The sequence below is a fragment of the Megascapheus bottae genome, chromosome 25, assembly GCF_031878675.1.
Source record: "Megascapheus bottae isolate mThoBot1 chromosome 25, mThoBot2.hap1, whole genome shotgun sequence".
In the NCBI taxonomy this organism is placed as follows: domain Eukaryota; kingdom Metazoa; phylum Chordata; class Mammalia; order Rodentia; family Geomyidae; genus Megascapheus; species Megascapheus bottae.
The window spans coordinates 21,458,993-21,476,140 of NC_143533.1; the positions used below are offsets into that span (position 1 = coordinate 21,458,993).

The 17,148-nt window shown below is 44.4% G+C and overlaps 1 protein-coding gene across 8 annotated transcripts in view; it reads left to right on the top strand.

The window, feature by feature from the left end:
• Tp53bp1 (tumor protein p53 binding protein 1) overlaps positions 1-17,148 on the top strand; it is a 70,132-nt gene that overhangs the window by 52,322 nt on the left and 662 nt on the right. For 6 of the 8 annotated variants that reach the window (XM_090318503.1, XM_090318505.1, XM_090318504.1 and 3 more), the window contains 9 exons: positions 1,698-1,969; positions 2,770-2,910; positions 3,133-3,563; positions 7,631-7,822; positions 8,339-8,557; positions 10,655-10,870; positions 15,595-15,689; positions 16,005-16,204; positions 16,911-17,056. In XM_090318503.1, the coding sequence (XP_090174629.1) occupies positions 1,698-1,969; positions 2,770-2,910; positions 3,133-3,563; positions 7,631-7,822; positions 8,339-8,557; positions 10,655-10,870; positions 15,595-15,689; positions 16,005-16,204; positions 16,911-17,056 (1,912 nt within the window). Of the gene's footprint in view, positions 1-1,697; positions 1,970-2,769; positions 2,911-3,132; positions 3,564-7,630; positions 7,823-8,338; positions 8,558-10,654; positions 10,871-14,790; positions 14,882-15,594; positions 15,690-16,004; positions 16,205-16,910; positions 17,057-17,148 lie in introns of those variants that run through there. The other 2 variants (XM_090318508.1, XM_090318507.1) reach the window with 2 other exon arrangements.

Consider the following 17,148-nt stretch of genomic DNA (forward strand, 5'->3'; position numbering starts at 1 on the left):
TAGAACCCAGGGCTTCGTGCTTGCTAGACAAGCACTCTACCGCTAACTCATGTCCCCGGCTCAGAAATAGTTGTTTTTTTTTTTTTTTTTTTGCCAGTCCTGAGCTTGAGCTCAGGGCCTGAGCACTGTCCTTGGACTTTCTCAAGGCTAGAGCTCTACCACTTGAACTTTAGCACCACTTCCAGCTTTTTTCTATGTATGTGGTACCGAGGAATCGAACCTGGGTCTTCGTGCATGCTAGGCAAGCACTCTACCACTAAGCCAAACTCCCGGCCTAGAAATAGTTCTTTTTAAGTATATGTTTTTGAGGAGGTTTAACTCTGAGCCTCTTGCTTATATGCGGGTGCTCACCTACTTGACATGTAGATGTCTAGAGTCGTATTGTTTTATCTCCCCCCTCCTATTTTTTATCCTCAAATCTGTCATTCTACTTATGCCTCCTGCCAACTGGCATGACAAGCATACACAGTGGTATCTGGTTTACTGGTTGAAGTGACATCTTGTCAACTGTTTCGTCAAGACTGCCCATAAACTGTGATCATCCTTCATTCTGCCTTGTAGTTCTCCTTGTGGCGAGATGATAAATCTTAGAATTGAAGTCAAGGAGTGGTATGAAGGGAATCCATAAAAATCACTCCTCTCCCTTTCATCCCCCCTGTTTAGGTAGTTTGGGTACTCGTGTGTAGGCTGTGTGTGTGTGTGTGTGTGTGTGTGTGTGTGTGTGTGTGTATGTGTATGTGTATGTATGTGTGTATGTGTATGTCTTGGGGCTTGAACTTGGCCTGGGCACTGTCCTACTTCCTGTTTTCTTTCTTTTTTTTTGTGCCAGTCCTGGGCTTGAGCTCAGGGCTTGAGCACTGTCGTTGGACTTTCTCAAGGCTGGAGCTCTACCACTTGAGCCTCAGCACCACTTCTGGCTTTTTTCTATGTATGTGGTACCGAGGAATCGAACCCGGGTCTTCATGCATGCTAGGCAAGCACTTTAACCACTAGGCCAAACTCCCGGCCCCCCTACTTCCTGTTTTCTAGTGATTAATTGGAGATAAGAGTCTCAGGTCCTTTTGTGCCTGGACTGGCTTTGAACCTTGATCCTCAGATCTCAGCCTCCTGAGTAGCTAGGATTACAGGCGTGAGCCACCGCCAGCAGGCCTTTGTTTTTTTGTCTTGGTGGTACCAGGACTTGAGTGCAGGGCCTCACGGTTGCTAAGTGCTCTGTCACTTCAGTCATGACTCTAGCTGTGTTTGCTTTGGTTGTTTTGAAGTGTGTTACTATGTATCTTATTATTATTAGTGATATTGGGTTTTGGCTTCAGAGCATTAAACTTGCTAAGCAGGTGCTGTATGATTGATTTTATGCTACCAGCCCTTTTTTGGACTGATTATTTTCAGTAAATTCTTGCTTCCTGCCTAGCAGTGCCCAGGCTCTGAGTTCAAGGCCCAGGGCTCACACACATACACAAAAAGATGTCATTCATTCCCTGTAAAATGAACAGATCCTAAGAGTTCAGTTCAGTGACTTGGTAATTTTCTATAACCATTGCTCAAAACAGATGAGGAAAATTGTCCTTATTTGGAAAGTTTCCTACTCATTCTACCTTTCTGAATTAAACCTTCTTGCCATCGTTGAGATTTTCCCACTATCACAGTAACTTATATTGTCGTTTCTTTTTTCTTCTGTACCCATTTCTTCACTGCAGGAAACTGAAGAGCCAATTGTAGAATGTCAGGAGTGTGAAACTGAAGTGTGCCCTTCGCACACTGGGGGTTCCTCGGGCGACCTGGGGGATATCAGCTCGTTTTCCTCGAAGGCATCCAGCTTACACCGCACGTCCAGTGGGACCAGTCTCTCGGCCATGCACAGCAGTGGCAGCTCAGGGAGAGGGGCTGGACCACTCAAAGGGAAAACCAGCACGACGGAACCCTCAGATTTTGCCTTGCCCAGTTCCCGAGGAGGCCCAGGAAAACTCAGGTGCAGACAGGGTCTCCAGAGCCAGCCATGGCAAGGGCAGGGGTGCAGGGGGGAGGGGGTCATTCTAAATCCCTCCCTCCCTCCTTGATCTATGAGAAATGAACTCCTGTTAGTCCCTGCTTGTTTCTCCTGTGTGGGGTGGTGTGAGAGGAGCACTGTGTGTGTGGTGGGATGGTGGACCTTTCCCTGAGAGAAAGAGAGCTCGTGAAAGGACTTTGGAAATTCTGAGCACATATTCCTAACACCCCCATATTCTGTGTTCCATGCATAGTTTGGTTAGGAGCACAGTACTGGAACTTTGAAGTGTAGTATTCCTAACTTCATGCGCCTTAGTTTTTTGTTCACGTGTCCAGAGGCTGAAGTAGATGAGAAGGCAGAGCAGAAATGGGTATGCTAGTTGTTTGCTTTCTTGCTTTCTTTCTCTCTCTCTTGCTCTCTCCTCCGCCCCCTCTTTTTCACTCAGTTCTGGGGCTTGATCTCAGGGTCTGGGCACTGTCCTTGAGCTTTCTCAAGGCTAGCACTCTACCACTTGAGCCATAGCACCACTTCTGGCTTTTTCTGTGTATGTGGTACTGAGGAATCAAACCCAGGGTTACATGCATGCTACCCAAGCACTCTACCACTAGGCCAGACTCCCAGCCCCAGGTATGCTAGTTTTAAGGACAGCAATAACCTTTCCTTGAACCCGCTTCCTGCTGTCTTGGAGGATTACTCCATGGAACCTGGCATGCACTGGGAGGCCCGTGGGAAGACTGAAAGATGTGGTAGCAGTTACTACACTAACATGCTTCATGTTTTAGTCCTAGAAAAGGGGTCAATCAGCCAGGGGCGCCAGTGTGTGAGGAGGATGGTGATGGCATCAGACAGGGCGGGAAGGCTCCAGGCACTCCTCGTGGGCGTGGGCGAAGAGGCCGCCCCCCATCTCGGACCACAGGAACCAGGTACCTGGGTAGTGTTGAGATACATATAGTCTACAGAAAACAAGGGACGCAGAGAAATGCACCCACACGAGCGGGGAGTGGGAAGGGATCAGGGGGAGGCAACCGAGTTCCCTGTGCTGGGTGAACACGGGCTGAAGAGACCCTACACACATCAGTGTGCAGATAATACGTTTGTTGTCTTAATTTTCATACCTCCCACCCCCGTTTCTTATTTCTCTTTAGAGAAACAGTTGTGTCTGGCCCACTGGGCATAGAGGATATTTCACCCAGCATGTCACCAGACGACAAGTCCTTCACCCGAATTGTGCCCCGTGTCCCAGACTCCACCCGAAGAGCAGACATGGGAGCTACTACTTTGCGGCGTAGTGACTCTCCAGAGATTCCTTTCCAAACTGCTGCCAGCTCTGGGGATGGCCTCGATGCCTCTTCTCCAGGAAACAGCTTCGTAGGGCTCCGTGTTGTGGCCAAGTGGTCATCTAATGGCTACTTTTACTCTGGAAAAATCACCCGAGATGTCGGTGCTGGAAAGTATAAATTGCTCTTTGATGATGGGTATGAGTGTGATGTGTTGGGCAAAGACATTCTCCTGTGCGACCCCATCCCGCTGGATACGGAAGTGACAGCGCTCTCGGAGGATGAGTATTTCAGTGCAGGTAATTGCGAAGCGGAATCTGTGGGTTACTGTGCCCTGGGAGCACTGGAACGCCGCTGTGTCATAAGCACCAGATTCCCCTCCCCTGCCTCAGCTGCATCTGTCAAGTCAGCTTTTGTGCTGTAACACTGCTCGCTTCTGCCACTGTCTTTTCTTTTTTCGTTTTTGGGGGCGCTGGTCCGAGGGCTTGAGCTCAGGGCCTAGTTACTGTTCCTTAGGTTTTTGCTCAAGTTGGCACTCTTATCAGTTGAACCACAGCTCCACTCACAGCATGCTTTGGTGATTAGTTAGAGGAGTCTCAGATTTTCCTGCCGTGCTGGCTTCGAACCAAGATCCTCAGATCCTAAGTAGCTGGGATTATAGGTGTGAGCCATTAGTGTTCAGCTCTTGATTACTTTGAGCAGACTGCTACTGGGATCATTTTACAGAAGTTTTGTAGGGTATAGAATGCTGCTAGAACAGGCTTCCAGTCCCTTCCTCAATGAGCTTCTCTATGTATCTTCCTGAATTTGCCAATCCTTCTCAGAACTTAAGAAACCAACTTTAGTAGATACTTACTAACAACTAGATTCTATTTGGATTTTACCAGCTTTTCTGTAACATTCTTTTTCTGTTCCAGGATCCAGCTGAGAATACAATGTTATATTTAGCCATCACGTTTACTTTTGGTCTCCTTTTGTTTGTGGCAATTTCTGTCTTTTTTCATGACTCTTTGAGGAATATTGGTCAGGTATTCTATAGAAGATTTCTCAATTTGGGTTTGTCTGATGTTACTAGACTAGAGTTAAATACTTCTTGTTTTGTTGTTGTTGTTGTTTTTTGGTTTTGGTCCCAAGGCTTGAACTCAGGGCTTGGGCACTGTCCAAGGTTATCAACCATTTGAGCCAGAGCTCTGCTTCTGTTTTCTGGTGGTTAATTGGAGATGTGTCTCGTGTGGACTTTTGTGCCTGGGCTGGCTTTGAGCCTTGATCCTCAGATCTCAGTCTCCTGAGTAGCTAGGATTATAGGTGTGAGCCACCAGTGCCCTGTGTAATGCCGGGTTTTTATGTTGTATTTGATATCCATGTATATGCTTTTACTGATTGACAGGGTTTTCAATGGTTGGTGCCCAGGGATTATACAGAATCACATGGGTTCAGGTGTGGTGATTTCTAGTCCAGTTTACTTTGGGATTCCACAGTGTTCCTCTTAGCCAAATTGAGTCAGAGAAAGAACAGGAAAGTAGATAACAGAATATACATTAGGGAAAGGGTTGGTTTCTTCCTCCCTTTTATCTGTATTCTGGTTTGCTTTATACCAGATACCATACATAAGGTGTGTCTCTTGAGCGCCATTTTTCACAACTTAACCACTCAGCTTGGAAAGAAACTACCACATGAGAAGGGTTAGAAATCGTTATAAAATGGTCGTTAAAAGGCCGGGAGTTTGGCCTAGTGGTTAAAGTGCTTGCCTAGCATGCATGAAGACCCGGGTTCGATTCCTTGGTACCACATACATAGAAAAAAGCCGGAAGTGGTGCTGAGGCTCAAGTGGTAGAGCTCTAGCCTTGAGAAAGTCCAAGGACAGTGCTCAGGCCCTGAGCTCAAGCCCAGGACTGGCAAAAAAAAAAAAAAAAAAAATGGTAGTTAAAAAAACATGCCATTCACTTCAAGGGAACCATTTGAGCTACTAGCAAACCATAAGGCTTGTATTGAGTAGCTTTATTTGGTAACTTAAGGCCATCTTCAGCAAGAAAATGTCCTTGTCCTGATCTTATAATAGCCACGTGAATCTTACCTGGTGTGACTCATTTGGGCCGGGCAGCTTCTAATATGTCTGCTTTAGGCTGGCTCTGTAGACCTTTTTTTTTTTTTTAATATATTTTTTATTGTAATTAATAGAAGGGTTACATGATATTTGCCAGATAAATGGTGCCTTAATTCCCACACATTGATACCCTTTCACATGTCATGGCCCCCATTTCCCTTCCCCCCTCCCCCACCCCTCATCTTGTTTTTCCCCGTTCCCTATCCAATTTCAGATAACCAAATACAATTATATCCGATATATCAGATAACAAAGTGAGATAGTGTAACAATATGAGATAACCAAGGGACAGTAGAAGTGATGAGAGATAACATAGTACCTTAAGAACAACAATGATTAATTATATGGCTTATGTTTACATCATATTTTAAATGACAAGTTAAACAATTGTTCAAGGAGGAAATCTCTAATTACATTCTCTGGGACTTAGTCTTTAGAACTTAATCAAAATTAGGCTAACGGTTTGTATGTCATAGAAACATATCAGTTTATGAAATGAAACATTATGATTATAGAATCATAGGTTTTTTTGTCTATATAGTTATGTTTCCATTACCATGTCCATTGCTTTGGGTATGCAGTTATTGAGTCCTCGCTCTTGTACACTTTGGATTTAATAACCGCATATTAAGGATACCATGCGCCTTTTGTTCCTTAGGTCTTGACTTGTCTCACTCAGCATGATTCGCTCTAGATTCATCCACTTCCCTGCGAATGCCATTATTTTATCTTGTATCTGTTGGCTATGTAGAATTCCATTGTGTATATATACCACATTTTCTGTATCCATTCATCTGCAGTAGGGCATCTGGGTTGTTTCCATCGCCTGGCTATTGTGAATAGTGCAGAGACGAACATAGCTGAGCAGGTGTCTTTATAATATCCTGGGTTATGGTGTTCAGGATAGATGCCTAGAAGTGGTATGGCGGGATCATAGGGAAGGTCTATTTTCAGTTCTTTAAGGAACCTCCACACTGCTTTCCAGAGTTGCTGAACTAGTTTACAATCCCACCAGCAGTGCAGTAGGGTTCCTTTTTCTCCACAACCCCGCCAGCAACTGTCATTGTCTGAGTTCAAAATCTTGGCCATTCTTGTTGGGGTAAGGTGGTATCTTAGGGTTGTTTTTATTTGCATTTCCTTTATGACCATAGATGATGAACATTTTCTCATATGTTTTTCTGCCATTTTAATCTCTTCTTCTGATAGGTCTCTCTTTAGCTCCCTTGCCCATTTAGTGAATGGTTTATTGGGTTTTCGGGGGATTAGTTTCTTCAGTTCCCTGTAGATACTGGATATTAAGCATTTGTCAGATGTATTGTTGGTGAATATCTTTTCCCAGTTGGTTGGCTGTCTCTCTACTTTTGCAACTATGTTTTTATCTGTACAGAAACTTTTTATTTTTAGGTAGTCCCATTTTATCGAGTCTCTCTCCGATCTGTTGTGACCCTGGGATTCTGTTCAGGAATCTGTTGCCTGTGCCTATGAGTTCCAGTGTGTCTCCTACATTATCATGTAGCAATTTCATGGTTTCCGGTCTGACGTTGAGGTCTTTGATCCACTTTGAGTTAATGCTTGTGCATGGCGAAAGGCTAGGGTCAATTTTTAGTTTTCTGCATGTGGCTGCCCAGTTTTGCCAGCACCAATAATTGAATAGACTGTGTTTGTTCCACTGTATATCTTTGGCTCCTTTGTCAAATACAAGTTGCCTATAGGTATGTGGTTGTATTTCTGGGTCTTCTATTCTGTTCCACTGATCTTCTGATCTGTTTTTGTGCCAGTACCAAGCAGTTTTTGTTACTATGGCTCTATAGTAGAGTTTGAAGTCTGGTATTGTAATACCACCAGCATTGCTCTTTTTGCCTAGAATTGTTTTGGCTATTCTAGGTCTTTTCTTGTTCCATATGAATCTTTGGATTATATCTTCAATTTCCATAAAGAATGTCTTTGGGACTTTGATGGGGATTGCATTGAATTTGTATATCAGTTTTGGCAGTATAGCCATTTTCACTATGTTGATTCTCCCTAGCCATGAGCATGGGATGTCTTTCCATTTCCTATGTCCTCTTTAATTTCTTTCATTAGGCTTTTATAATTTTCATTGAATAATTCCTTTACTTCTTTGGTTAAGTATATTCCTAAGTATTCTTTTTGGGGCTATTGCGAATGGGATCATTTTCTTGATTTGGCCTTCTGTTTGTGTATTGTTGGTGTCTGTAGACCTTTTTAAGAAGGTATATGTGCATTTTTGTTTTCATACTCCAGGAGTGGTGAAAGGACATAGGAAGGAGTCTGGGGAGCTCTACTACAGCATTGAAAAAGAAGGCCAAAGGAAGTGGTATAAGCGAATGGCTGTCATCTTATCTTTGGAGCAAGGAAACAGACTGAGGGAACAGTATGGGCTTGGTCCTTATGAGGCAGTAACGCCACTCACCAAGGCAGCAGATATCAGTTTAGGTAAGATTTTGGCCTCCTAAGCTATTAATTGCCTGTGGTGTCTATCGCATTGCTTAGAGAGGGAGGGGTAGTTTCTACAGAGCAATCAGTAATGTTTCCCTGATTTTTTTTTTTTCTTTCTACTGGTCCTGGACTTGACCTCAGGGCCTGGGCGCTGTCCCTGTGCTCATGGATGGCTTTGAACCACAATCTTTAGATCTCAGCTGGAATTAGTGGTGTGAACCACTGGTGCCTGGCCAGTCTTCTTTTGTATGTAGCCTCTCGCATGCTGATGAGCTGGGGTGACAGCTGTCCATTTCTACAGCTTTTGTCCCCCTTCCCCCCCCCATACCAAGTAATAATAAGTCCTTAGGGCTTTTGTGGCCTCCCCAGACTTACAGACGACCAAACACATCTCTGTTTCATCAGTAATTGCAGGGGAAAACAGGGTCTGAAAGAAGTGGGGAAAGTTTTGTACCTGTATCACCTCCTCATTACCCTTGGGATTTGACTAATCTTTGGCTTATCTTACTCCAGACAATTTGGTGGAAGGGAAGCGGAAACGGCGCAGTAACATCAGCTCCCCATCTACCCCCACTGCCTCCAGCAGCAGCAGCAGCACAACTCCTACCCGCAAGATGGCAGAAAGTCCTCGAGTCTCTTCTGGAGTTCCCTCAGGCAAAAGGAAACTTATCACTTCTGAAGAGGAAAGGTCCCCTGCCAAGCGAGGACGCAAGTCTACCACTGTGAAGCCTGGTCAGTGATGCCTTTGCTTTGTTCTTGCTCGGACCTTGCTAGAGTACAGGATCAGCTGCTAGAAAAATGGAACCTGATCTGTGGCAGTGGCTGCTCTATACTCTGGGTACAGTTAGAATCCCACTAGCTATAGGTGGTATTTAGATAGCTTACTGTGTCTGCTGGCTCTTCTCCACCCAGCAGGGTCTAGATAGGCAGTTGGGACTTGATTTCAAACATTCACTGAACCTTGCATGGGTTCTAGGAGGGTATGTAATTTTAAGCAGAATGAAAACAGATCAGACTTAGTGCTCTTTCTTTGCCCACACAGTCTTCATACCGAGGGCTTAATTTCTAATGAAAGGCACTTGAGTCTGCCTCTTTATCTCCACCACTCTTCATCAAGCATGTTCAGAGTTAAAGGATCTGTCGTTCATAGAGTGTCTACAACGACACAGGCCCAAACTGTGGGTCTTGGAGATGGAGGTAAAGTCTGTAGTGTCTATTCTGAGGAGACTGTTGGGCTTAGGGCATAGGTGAAATTCCATAGGCCGTTCATGTCCTGGCACCAGACCGCTTTGGTTTTCTGGTGTTTTGAGTTGTAGCATCTGCTTACACACCCACCACTGCTGCTGTATTTCCAAGTATTTAAAAATAATAACAAGAGTTATTAAGATTTCTGCATATTTCTGCATATATAATCCCTTGAAGTTGAGGTACAAGAATTCATTTTCTAGATATTTGAAGAAAACAGAAAAGTTGGTTACTTTTCCCAGATGACAAAGTAAACCAGGATTCAAACTTCAACAGTCTTGACCTTGCCTTGCAGTCTACCTCGTCCACATGATGTCCACTGCCTCTGAGACTGTTGTCCCACTGCTGGTTTTGTTTTGAGGAACTATGCATGAACTTCCTGTCAGCTTAGCTTCCCATGAGCCTATGATTATTCAAGCTCTCCAGGTCTGGTGTCATTTTCTCTTTTGAGAACTCACTGGGGCACTGGCAGCATGGGTGTTCAGGGACTGCTGGCTTACACAACTCCTTACATGTTGGTGGTGGACACTGGGCAGTGGATGCTAGTGTTTTGATGTGGCTCACCTATGTGTACAATAGTTAAAAGCATTCTTTGCCCTATGTTGGTGAGGTTAGAGAGTCTGCTAAGGATAGTTCCTGGTAATGAAAAGTTATATATTTTTTTAAAGGCTACTTCACACTATTATGTATCCTGAGGGAAATCAGAGCATTGAGCTGCAAAAGAGGGCTAAAGACTTCTAAGCATTTTGCACTTTTGTTGTATTAGAGCTATTCCTTAAATAGCCTGAGAAGTATTTATTTTGGCTATATAAAATACTGGGGGGTGGAGGGAGAGAGAGTGTGCCCTAGTGGTAGGTGCTTGTGTAGCATGCATAAAGCCCTGGGTTTGATTCCTCAGTACCACAAAAATGATGCTGTGGCTCAGGTGGTAGAGATCTAGCCTTGAGCAAAAGAAGCTCAGGGATAGTATCCAGGGCCTGAATTCAAGTCCCCGTACTGGCCCCCCAAAACAACATCGACAAAAACAAAGTTGCTGGGCATTGGTGGCTCCTGCTAGTAATCCTAGTAATGAATCCTGGATACTCAGGAGACTGAGACCTGAGGATCCTGGTTCAGAGCCAACCAGCCAGGGTAGGAAAGTGAGTGAGACTCTTCTCCAATGAATCACGAAGCCAGAAGTGTCAGGCTAACAAGTATTTTAGGTTTTAGAGGTATTTTTAAAATTAATTGCTAACCTCACAAAAAAAGGATAGAATTCAGATCAGGTGGGGGCAGGAGTTTGGCCTGGTGGTAGCGTGCTTGCTTAGCATGCACGAAGACCCAGGTTTGATTCCTTGGTAACACATACATAGAAAACAGCCGGAAGTGGTGTTGTGGCTCAGGTGGTAGAGTGCTAGCCTTGAGAAAGTCCCAGGACTGGCAAAAGGAAAAACAAACAAAAGAAGATTTCATTGTATGTTTGTTGGCCGTAGTAATGGTGTTGGGTCACAGGTGAGTAAAGTCCATTAGCACATGGCCTACCGTCAGGTCCCACTGGGTGCTGGCTCCTTAGTATTATTCTAGCAAGTGCTCTGCTCTTCCCAGGTGCAGTAGGGGCGGGCGAGTTTGTGAGCCCCTGTGAGAGCGGAGACAACACAGGTGAACTTTCTATCCTTGAAGAGCAGAGAGGACCTTTGCCCCTCAACAAGACCTTGTTTCTGGGCTATGCCTTTCTCCTCACTATGGCCACAACCAGTGACAAGTTGGCCAGCCGCTCTAAACTGCCAGATGGTCCCACAGGAAGCAGCGAGGAGGATGAAGGTAAGTCCCTTGGGCCTTGGCACGTGCAGCTGCCTTCCTTCCTTCCTTTCATTCCCTTCATGAACTGGTGGTTCTTTCGCTGAGGCAGGGCAGGGGCTGGGCAGTTGGCATGTATCATCTTGGTTAAGAACCTGAAAATTGTTTCCTCAAAACAATCTATGTAAACAGATAGGAGATAGATTTCTACCATTCAGTTTACGTAGAAGAAGCAAGCTGAAGGTGGCAACAGAAGTGACAGACTCAGATTAGAACCCAGTTGTGCTTTACCTTCCTGCAGTCAGTCAGGTTTCTGAGCACCCTGCCATCTCCACATGGAGTCTCCCTTCAGAGCACGAGTGTGGGTGATCCAGGTTCCTGTAACCATGCACTCCACACATTTGCTTTGTCTATTACTTTGCGTTTGAGTGAAGGCTGATGATCAGAGGTAAAATTTGTTTCAGTGGTCTGGAAAGTATGTGATATAAATGACTATAGCACTATAAATGATTGACAGTGTTCAGTGTGTCTGTCAAGGCTAAAAAAAATCAATGAAGCAGTGTTTTGTAAATTAATGTTGAGTTTTGCAAGAGGTAGTCACAATTAGGGAAAGTGGCTGTCATAAAATGGCACCGTAGAAGTCTACTAGCTGGTATTTCAGGTATATGGATGACTTCTAATGAGCCAGACTTCCTAATGGTAGCTAAGTGGAGATGCAGACATGAGAAGAGTGGTGTGAAGACTGGCTCTGAGTCAAGATGGTCTGCTGGGGCAGTGGGCTTTGGGAGCAGGTGGGATTTCTGTCCAAGGGCTACTTACGCGCACGCACATCCTAGTTGATGAAACTAAGCTAAGACTGGGACACTGGAGGTGAGGTATGTATGGGAGGACTCTTAGCCAAGAATTATTTTGTAGGTATTTAGGGAGTCCCTTAAGGATTCTGTGTAGTGGTACATGTGTGTTACAGCATTAACATGATGTTCATGCTAGATGCCAGGGGCTTATGCCTGTAATCCTATTTACTCAGGAGGCTGAAGTTGTATGATTGTGGTTCCAAGCCTGCCTGGGTAGGAGACTTCACAAAACTCTTATCTCTAGTTAATCACAAGACAAACAAACCCCAAACTGGAAGTAGAGCTGTGGCTGAAGGGATGCGAGCCAGCCTCCAGTGAAAGCTTAGGGACAGTGCGCAGGCCATGTTCAAGTCCCCCCCCCAAAAAAAAAACACCCCAAGCAGCTGTTCATGGTTTTCTTTAGTTTTTTTCTTCTCCCTCTTCTCCCAAATACTGAAGTTTGTACACAGTGCCTTGAGTCTAAGCAGATACTCTACCACTTGAGCCTATCTGCCTATGTTTTGTAGTCTTAGTTTTTTTTTTTTTTTTTTTTTTTTTTTTTGTCAGTCCTGGGCTATAGCTCAGGGCCTGAGCACTGTCCTTGGATTTTCTCAAGGCTAGAGCTCTACCACTTGAGCCTCAGCACCACTTCCAGCTTTTTTTCTATACACGTGGTACCAAGGAATCGAACCCGGGTCTTCGTGCATGCTAGGCAAGCACTTTACCACTAGGCCAAACTCCTGGCCCCAAGTTTCTTTTAGCTTTCACAATTTTGTTCCAATACTCTTGAATTCCTTCCCTAAACCAAAACTCTACAGGTGACTTTGTATGAGATGTATGTTGTTTAGTTCCTGACAAAAAAAAAAAAAAGAATCTGTGTGCTAGTGGAAGACCTAATAAGTTTGACTCCTCCCCCCCTCCCCCCCAAATAAAAAATGGTGAGGGCTGAGAATGTGGCCTAGTAGAGTTCTTGCCAAGCATGCACGAAGCCCTGGGTTTGATTCCTCACTACCACATAAACATTAAAGCCAGAAATGGATCTGTGGCTCAAGTTGGTAGGGTGCTAGCCTTGAGCAGAAGCAGTTTCAGGACAGTGCCTGGGCCCTGAGTTCAGGTCCCAGGACTGGCAAAAAAAAAAAAGAAAGAAAAAAACCCAAATGGAAAATCCAACAAGTTCGGATAGCTTTTTATGAAAATGAGGGCAGTATGGGAGTTTGAAATCTAGGTTTTGCACTTGCCAGGTAAGTGTTCTACCACATGAACACTCCTCCAGCCCTTTTCATGTCCGTTTCTCAGATAATCTGCTTTTTCTTGGGTTCATGATGTTCCTGCCTCTCCCCTCCACTTAAGCTAGTTAATATGTGTGTGATCCAAACACTTGGCTGTGTTTTTTTTTTTTTCATTTTGTTGGTATTGGGGCTTGGACTCTGGGCCTGGGTGCTGTCCCCGAGCTCTTCTGCTCCATCCCTGGAGCCACAGCGCCACTTCCCATTTTCCAGAGGTTAATTGGTTATGAGAGTCTCACATTCTTTAGCGCCCGTGCTGGCTTTGAGCCACCTTCTGAGTAGGTAGTTACACATGTGACCCACTGCACTCAGCTTTGGCTGTTTCTTTGTCTCCCTCTCCCATCTGGGATTATAGCAGACAGTTTATAGAAAAAGCATTTTAAGGTTTTGTTTTTACTTCATTTGGGTACTTGCATACTGCCGAAACTGCACTGGAGAATTTCAGGAGAGTGGGGGGTGATGTCTAGACTAAAACTCCTGCTCATTCTTAAAAAAGTATGCAATCCTGCAGTTTTTAAGGATCTCACATGCACAAAGACCCGAGTTCAGTTCCTCAGTACCACATACATAGAAAAAGCTGGAAATGGTGGTGTGGCTCAAGTGGTAGAGCTCTAGCCTTGAGAAAACCACAGGACTGGCGGGGGGAGGGGGGAGTCAGGAAAAAAATAAAAAGTTAAAAAAAATAAATAAAAAAATAAAAAGCTATTAAGGAGCATTATGCCCATAATCCTAGCTACGCTGGAGGCTTGAGATCTGAGGATTGTAGTTCAAAGCCAGCCCAGGCATTAGACTGTGAAACCCTACTCTTAGATGAACCACTAGAAAACTAGAAGTGGTGCTGTGGTTCTAGGGCAAGAGCTGAAGAGGTCAGAGACAGCACCCAGGCCCAGAGCAGAAGCCCCACAACTGACCAAAAAATAAATAATGGCACCGGGTTTTACTAGGGATTTCATCAGAGTGCTTGACCCGAGCTGTGTTTACTTAAATCTTGACCTCACGATGTAAAGGAGACGATGTTTCATGATGGAATAAGCTGTTGATGTGTATCTGGGGATGGGCAGGGCATTCATACCTCAGAAGTACAGAGTGATGAGAAGACTGGGCTGCCTAAAAAGTACTATTAATTATACAAATGTAACCAGTTACTGGGGATCTGGAAGCTGTCTTGGGTCACAAAATGAAGTAGACATTTTGAGAACGATCTGTCATTCTGATGCAGCACCGTCTTGGTTATGACTCAGGACACTGAGTGCAAAAGAATGCGGTGACAAAGCAATAAAGCGTTTCTAAATTGAGCGCCGGGAGCATAGCCCAGTGGTAGAGCGCTTGCCTAGCATGAAGGAAGCCCTGGGTTTGGTTCCCAGGTATCACATACATAGAAAAAGCCAGAAGTGGCGCTGTGGCTCAAGTGTCAGAGCACTAGCCTGGAGCCAAAAACCAAAAGTCCAAGGACAGTGTCAAGGCCCTGAGTCTGGCACAAAAGAAAGTCTTTCTAAATTGAGTTTTCATTTTAAAAAGAATGTGGAGAATGTTGAGTCAAAAAAACAAAAACCAAAAAACGAAACAAAAATGACCAGTTTGGTGAGTTCCATGTAAAGGAAGGTGCGGATGAGGGGAGCAGCGGGGTCGGCAGGGAGGCTCCTCTTGCCAAGGGGAGTGCTCCCCAGGGAGGAGGGCCAGGGAAGTGGTCTGGGCATTGAATTTATGTGCTGGGTTGGGATTTGTTTTTAATGAATTTAATTTCCCAGAACTCACAATTAATTAAAATCTCTAATGTCTTGCTTTTCTTTTTCTTTTTTTTTAATGTGTTATTTATATATGAGAGGAGCAGATGACAAGAAAACAAGCTCAAATTAGATATTTGGTCAAAAGAAGCAATTTCAAATTGCCTAGGGTCATTACAGCTTCAGCCTCATCTCTCATACCTTCTACTCCACCCTCAAGACTAGAGCAGTCATTGATGTTCAGTGTCCTGAGGTACTTCAGCATCATCAAAGGTAGATAGCTTTCCATGAAAAGAATAAGCAACTTCAAATTGAAAAGTAGTTCCCGTATAGTTAACAAATTTAAAACCATACTTTCTTTGCACATTCTTATCAAAGTTTTAATCATAAGGGGTTAAAGATGCTGATCACGTGGGAATTTGGAGGCTTTATTATAAAAAGTGAGTATCAGCTACTTTTCATTTCCACAGAAGGCAGCCCTAGAAGAAAGCAGCAGGAGACTTGTAGGGTAGATGGAAGGCTAATGTCCAGATTAGGGCTAATCAGATTGGAGAAGCTCACTGCATGTCCATTCCTACAACAGCAGCCTCCACTCCTCCTACGCCTGATCCTCCTCCCTGTTTAAAGACGGATCTTCACTGTATTGCCCATGCTGGTCCTGAATTTGTGATCTCGCGTGATCCTCTAAACAGCTGGGACCACCACACTTGACTCTTGTTCCTGCTCTCAGCATTTCCTAGGTCTCATATGAGATACTCTGACCATTGGGGAAGTCCCTTGTGGCTTTGGGGACACACTGCTGTGAAGGTAGCTCAAGAGTAGAAAAGGGACAGTAAGCAGGAAGAGTAGCCAGTGGGAATTCACTAGCTCAATAATTATCTTGTTTTTGTTTTTTTTCAACATAGAATTTTTGGAAATTCCACCTTTCAACAAGCAGTACACAGAATCCCAGCTTCGAGCAGGAGCTGGCTATATCCTTGAAGACTTCAATGAAGCCCAGGTGAGAGGGAGTTTGCGCACCAAGCAAAGGCCTGGGAAGTTGGATCAAGAAGCCGAACTGTTGCTGCAGGAAGTGGAGTTTTTATTGTAAAGTTAGAACCCAGGTTTACTTTAACTTGAATTTACCATGTTTAGCTGAGTATTGATTGAATCTTGAGGACTAGGCCCTCAGGAAGCTGCAGATAAGGCAGAGAGAAATGTGTGGAAGAAGCAGAACTGAACTATGACTAAGCCATATTTGGTTAGTATTTGGAACTCTTTCCTTAGATTTCTGTAGGAATCACCGAAACTACTGGTTCTGTTCCTTTTCTTTCAGTGTAACACAGCCTACCAGTGTCTCCTAATTGCCGACCAGCATTGTCGAACCCGAAAGTACTTTCTGTGCCTTGCCAGTGGGATTCCTTGTGTGTCTCATGTCTGGGTTCATGACAGTTGCCACGCCAACCAGCTGCAGAACTACCGTAATTATCTATTACCAGCTGGATACAGCCTTGAAGAACAAAGAATTCTAGATTGGTATGTGTTTGAGTCTATCTACAACTAAATAGGAAGACAGCAAGCGTTTGGAGAATCTCAGAATAAAGATTTCAGAAAGTAGACTGTAGAAGGATAAATCAAACTTAAACCACTATGGGGCCCGGAGTTTGGCGTAGTGGTAGTGTGCTTGCCTAGTACGCAGGAAGACCAGGGTTTGACTCAGTACCACATGCATAGAAAAAGCTGGAAGTGGTGCTGAGGCTCAAGTGGTAGAGCTCTAGCCTTGAGAAAGCCCAAGGACAGTGGTTAGGCCCTGAGCTCAAGCCCAGGACTGGCAAAAAAAAAAAAAAAAATATATATATATATATATATATATGTGTGTGTGTGTGTGTGTATATTTGTATACATTCAATATATATATATATGTATATATATATTTTTGCAAATCTAGTTTCGCTCTACATTGGTAGAAACGCTTTGAAAATATGTTGGTTTAGAATTACGGGAGGATTTTTACGTTGGCTCAGAATTCCCTACGTGCAAGGCAAGGAGACTTTGGTTTTAAGCAAGCATTGAAGCAAAATCAAATCCCTTAGGAGCACGATCCCAGCCCTTGGATTGATAAGATCTCCCTAATACGGGGAGGGCTTGGTTTTGATACTGTTCAGGTGTACTCAAGTCCTATGAAGAAGAGTCTTTGTTGGATACATTCTGCTACACTAAGGTCTCTCTGACTCCTTCACAGGCAACCCCGTGAAAACCCTTTCCACAATCTGAAGGTACTGTTGGTGTCAGATCAGCAGCAGAACTTCCTGGAGCTCTGGTCTGAGATCCTCATGACTGGCGGGGCATCCTCTGTGAAGCAGCACCATTCAAGTGCCCATAACAAAGGTATCTGGCAAGTGTGCATTTCTTTGTCCCAGGAATGTCCATAGTATAAGGCCCTGTGGCCCCAGTTTCAATCCTGGTAGTTGACTTTCTAT